General features: G+C 46.3%; 2 protein-coding genes across 2 annotated transcripts; one reads left to right on the top strand and one right to left on the bottom strand.

The window, feature by feature from the left end:
- Nucleotides 1-359: 359 nt before the first annotated feature.
- On the bottom strand, nucleotides 360-2,762 carry VC83_03488 (uncharacterized protein; the record flags this gene model as incomplete). The annotated part of the gene is made up of 6 exons (XM_024467134.1): nucleotides 360-1,796; nucleotides 1,844-1,979; nucleotides 2,030-2,120; nucleotides 2,168-2,312; nucleotides 2,364-2,624; nucleotides 2,679-2,762. 6 exons carry the CDS (start codon nucleotides 2,760-2,762, stop codon nucleotides 360-362), a joined length of 2,154 nt encoding a protein of 717 aa, XP_024326020.1.
- Nucleotides 2,763-2,930: 168 nt separating this feature from the next.
- VC83_03487 (uncharacterized protein) lies at nucleotides 2,931-3,695 on the top strand (the record flags this gene model as incomplete). The annotated part of the gene is made up of 2 exons (XM_024467133.1): nucleotides 2,931-3,092; nucleotides 3,144-3,695. 2 exons carry the CDS (start codon nucleotides 2,931-2,933, stop codon nucleotides 3,693-3,695), a joined length of 714 nt encoding a protein of 237 aa, XP_024326019.1.
- Nucleotides 3,696-5,454: the final 1,759 nt, after the last annotated feature.

Raw genomic sequence — 5,454 nt, 5'->3', positions numbered from 1 at the left:
AATACTTTAACTTAACCATAAAACAGTATTAGTCGTATGAGGGACTGTTCACATGATGTTACACGTGATAGCCAAGTACTCACTGGGTTTTTACAGAGTAACTGAGTATTGACCTCACTCACCTAGCTGAGTAACCCACTGAGCGGGTGAGCCAAGTATTGAGCGAGTAGTGCGCAGCCTAAGAAGGGCACAAAGATGGACGGCACGGAAAAAGGTGGAATGAGTAAGGAGCATTAACTTGGATTTTTCCTGAGGAAAAAAAGTCATTGTATGAAAGGGCACCAAATGAATTATTAGCTAAGCATGTAAAGATCAAAGCAGCCGTTGGAGAAAAGCTCTGCTCATCGTGGTTTTCTATGTTACCCCTCAAGAATCTTTTGGCCCTCCCTTAGATTCGCGATCTCCTCGGTGAGCCGCGCTCTGTGCGCAACAGTCTGAAGGCTTTCACCAGCAATCTTGCTCAGCTCGGAGTCAGTTAACTTGCCAATTAATTGCGGCGAGAACAGCCACAACGGCCCTTCTTTGCTACTAATGAGAAAGTGGTCCACAGCCTGAAGGCAAATGGCGTCCACGAATCTTTTGCGAGATACCTTGTAATACGCTTCTAAGGTGTCATGCAAATCCTGTGTAGTTTGGCCTTCATTACTTATGAATGTCGTAATGGTATCCTCGAGACGCAGCAGCGGCTGTTTATCAGTTGTTGTCCATGACTGAAGATTGACCAGCTGCTTCTTGATTCGATCTTCACGAGCCTTGCGCAGATTGTCAGCGAAGTAGTGATTCATGGTGAGTAAATTGCCATGCTGCTCGACCTCAATTAGAAAGTCGACCTGGTCCAGGGATTTCTTGTATTTCGGTAGCAGGAGCTGAGATAATCTAGCCCATAACTTCTTGCTTAGTGCTGCATCTTTACAGCAGTACTGGAGCGCTTTGTGGTTGAAATGGTGAATTGTTTGCACCACATTCTCCACATGTCCGCTAGCAAAAGCTTTCCAGCTCTGGGATTGTTCTGAAAACAGAGACGGGAGGAGGGAAGGATTCAAAGTCCCTATCTCAAAACCCTTGGACCTGTCGTATTGTTTCGTTATCCATTGCATGATATCCTGTTTGGGCGTTGCTGGTGCTGGAATGGGCGGACTCATAACAGCCTTTAGTTCTGGGTACTCTTTGAGAAGCTGATTCACCGTAACGTTGTCGGGAGTCCCTGGCGTATCGAGACCGTCTGAGGAAGAAACATCAACTTCAGGCTCAACTTCTATGGTGGTAGCATTTTGACTGGATCCAGAACGGAACCTCCTCGTGTATCCTTTGCGCGCGATTGTGTCGGAAAAGGCCTTGTTCATTGTCATCACGTTTGTTGCCAAACGAAATGTGTCGTCCTCAAAACATGGATCGCGACCGTAGTATGCATCAATCGCCCTCGATGTTATTTCCCGGACGTCGGTGGCAATTCTAATAAGATGATTACGTTGGTCATTAGGTGTGTGACGACCTGGACCCATGTCATCTAACTCTTGTTCCAAGTTGCGAATCTTAATCCGTACATCTTCGGCCACAGCCTGAAAATTGTGCCTTGTAACATCAACTAGGAGGTTGTTCAATCTATCTTTCAGTGATTTCACGCCCGCTCGCTCCTCCGGGATTGCGCTCCAAGGTGCACGCTTGAAGAATGAGAATTCGCGAGAGTTGCGCTCGTCATTGGTTATACCAAGGTCGCTCTGGCTCCGATTGCATACAATGGTGTAGCCAAGCTCAAAACGAGCGCTACCAGACTGGTTCATCACTAGCTCTATGACCTAGGGACGATTAATACATCTTTATTGCGGTGACAGAATCGGCAGACCTTTTCTTCGGCACCACGGTCTACTAGGTCTGGCTTTGTAAGTACTCCTAGTGTTCTTTGACCATCCGGGTCTGCATCTTCGGCCATCTGAATTATCTCCTGCGTCGCAATGTCGATATTGGCAGGAACAACTGCTCTGCAAAACATGTCAGCCGGTGCTTGTTCAAAGTGGAGTGCCGTACTTACAATATAATACTCCGAGGATTCCTTAGATATTCCGCGACTATTTGACGAACAAGAGCCATGTCTTCTTTGCTGGTCTTACCTGGAGTGGGCTCTGTGGTCTTATCTTAGCTTTGATATGGTAGGATGTAAGGAGCTTACTTCGAAAGAGACCGGGCAGATCAACAACGCTAAAGTTTTCATACTCCGGACCAGAGAGTTCAAACTTGAGAATGTTGTGAGAGAAGGAATCCATCTTGTCATCCCGTTGTTTTCCAGGATAGGGAAGCCCCATGCATTCCGATGCCTACAGTCAAATTAATCAGGCTGTAGGTGATCAAAGCATAGCCTTCTATACCTTGGCCAATAAGTCCGAGAATGAGTGTTCATCGAAGTTTGTCAGTTGGATCTTACCAAACCTCGCAATGGCATCTAATTTGGATTGCTCTTGGCCGTGGACGGCCATGATACTGACCTCTATTTTCGCCGTCACCGAGCGCTTAAACACGATCTGCGTAGGAAATCTAGTACATAGACCGGAGTCTCGTGGAAATGGGAGATTGGTCAGGCCCTCGAGAACGGAGCTTTTACCACTTGATTGGTCGCCCACGACGACAAGCTACACACATTTCGGATTAGTTGAGCTTGGTTGTAGAAGGGAATGGCAACAAACTTGGGGCAGGGACACATATTGGTCAAGGCGGAGCGCGTACAACTCATCGATCTTCTGGAGTCTGGTAGCATCTTCCGCTAACATGATGTGCAACAAGGAGTGGATCGGGGGGCTATAGATCGTGTTTTATTTCAGTTACTGGTAATGTATTTTTTGGATTATGTCGCTGCAGTGTAGCGAAGAAAAGTAGTTATCCATCACGTGTGAGGTGAAACACTTTCCGGTTGACTGAAAGGTTCCATCTCTGTAATTATGTTGTCTTGTTCAATTATAATGGCCTCAAACGTTGCTTCGGCGGACCCGTCTATGGCACTTGGCCGTCGACAGGAATTGCATCAGCTTCGCATCCCGTTCCGTATTCTCCCACATGAGATTCTCTTTACGCCAACGTTAGGAGATATCATGAGTAAGCAGGTTTGTTGTTGCGATACATGAATCTTTAAGTGTAAATTCTGACATTCTCAGCAACTGCGCAACTACGTGGATGGCCTACTGGAAGAACTTGCCCATCAGTATCCCACGACCATCTCACCCCAGCCAGGTGTGTGGAAGCTCGTCAGAGACAATGCCGACGTAGACTTGGACAAATGGGACCCTTGCAGTCTAGAGGTGGACAAGGCTCTTTTTATTACTTCAAACATTAAAACCTCCCGTGCGATTGTTGCTAGCACGACTGCAACACGCAACGGACCGTGGACGTGGGACAACGGGATGATGTCTGTTCATTTTCCGGATCGGGACGCATTTGTGCTTGAAGGCTATAACCACATCCTTGTAGTCCTTCGTTGCCAAACGAAGCTCAAGATATCAAACAAGAAAAAGAGGATAGAGGAAACAAGCCATACCGTGTTCATTCCAACGACATACACAGTGCAAGACTTGCTGAGGTTGATACAGGCTAGCAATGTTTGCGGCGTCTTTGTAGAGTCTCACAAAGATAACTTACGTTGGAGTGGTTCGTCTGCAAGCGAATTAGGCTGGCAACACGGTACTGTACTGAGACTAGAACTGTGGTAGATGGGAATGAGCGACACGGCGAACGTTCGCGAATCTGGGGGCCGTTAGTGTATTCGCGACTGAATTTATTCAAATGCAGAGTCAGGTCACTTTGCTAAAGACGTGAACTGATATGGATCTTGATGGGGGAAGTTAGATTAAAACTATGAACAATGATGCCAGATACTCCTGCCTCCTCCCTATCTAATTAATCTGTCTACCTAATCAAGAGAAGCCATAACACTCCTGAAAGATTCCATCTAGTTGCAGGACTGCGAGACAGTTCTGTGAAATTTCTCTACGTGGCTTTGAAAATGCATCCGATGCTCGAGCTGGACGTCACAGATTCGACACTCCGTAGGCTCGTTAACTCCAAGTCTTCTAACATGCTTTCTCATAAAGTGCCTCATTAGGCAGCTAAGGCTTGCAAACAAGTCAACCATCTCCTGAATCGTTAGGTTTGGGTCTCTAAGACATGCGAAGCATATAGTTGGCCTCTTATCCGTCGTAACTGACGATATTGTAAGGATGCCTCCACCCTCAGTGATGGAAGGGATCTGAGTCGGACAGGTTACAGTCACATGGGGAGAGTTAGGGCAGGTTAGCTGAGTCGGACCCGTTTCGGGTACTTAAGGGGATTGACCCAATGGGGTTCCTCATGATCTTTTTTGTACCCTTCATAGTAGACCTATAGGATAGCATCCGTTTAGCCTCCGACTCGCACTCTCATATGCTATTACTGTGAGCTGGGTGCCCTGTGTCCTTACAGATATTGCCTGTCTAAGCATGATATTGTTACGATATCAAGTGCGCCTTGCAGCTCGAGTGAGGTTTCAGGGGTGTGGGCAGCTTTCTGGGGTTAGAGCGAAGTTTTCAGTTGTGGAGTGAATTCTCAGAACTGGTCTCGCTAAAGAGAATTCACTCCACAACAACATAGCTGTATATAGATCGAGCCACTGCTCGAGTGCTCCTCTTCTCTTTCCTTTCTTCTCTAGATTGAGTTTAATTCATAATACCCAACTGGTGCCCTATGCCTTGGTGAACTGTGACAGATATCTGCCTCGGACCGTAGTGGTTTTTCGTCTTTAACTACAGAGACTAGTGGAACTAGCTAACTAGCACGACTGCGACAGAAGGTCACCCCTTCCTTAACACTATAGTTGTTATAGATGGCTGTAATCCTATGTTGACATTCTTTTTCTAGCAATGTCTTAGGCGATGTCAAAATCACATCGATTAGAAGCAGTTGTTTAGGCGTCATATGATCCGATCGCTCTAGTGCACCTTAGACGTCCTCGTCAACTACCTTGCTAGATATCTGCCACTCGCTGTTAATGACAGGCTGCTCTTTCTTGTATCGATCAACAATGTCAAGTAGTAGCAACCGCCGCTGTCTCGCTCTCTTGCTTGTAAGGCATTTTTTAACCTTCTAATAGCACTCTTCCCTCCGGCTGCCTTCTAGAGACCCTGACAGGTGGGCTGTGATCTGAGACAATTTCATAATACATAGAAGGTTATTAACCCATGCTGATTATGTAGAAGTCAGCTTCTAGGGGCCCTAGGGGTCAATCAACCAGCTCATTAGACATGCGAACCTCATCAAAGCCTTTTGCGGCTCGAGTCCCCAATATATATTTTGGACATCCACATTGATATTCCAATCAAGATAGTGTTTAAGGAAGGTGTTGATACTTGCATGCTGTAAGATTAAGTTTTGAACAGAGTCACTAACATCAGCTGTCCTAAAGAGACCACATTAGTTAAGCACAGTAGGATCTTA

Source organism: Pseudogymnoascus destructans, assembly GCF_001641265.1.
Source record: "Pseudogymnoascus destructans isolate 20631-21 unplaced genomic scaffold scaffold_6, whole genome shotgun sequence".
Lineage (NCBI taxonomy): Eukaryota > Fungi > Ascomycota > Leotiomycetes > Thelebolales > Thelebolaceae > Pseudogymnoascus > Pseudogymnoascus destructans.
The sequence above is the reverse complement of the archived record's forward strand: the minus strand, read 5'-3'. Positions and strand labels throughout refer to the sequence as shown.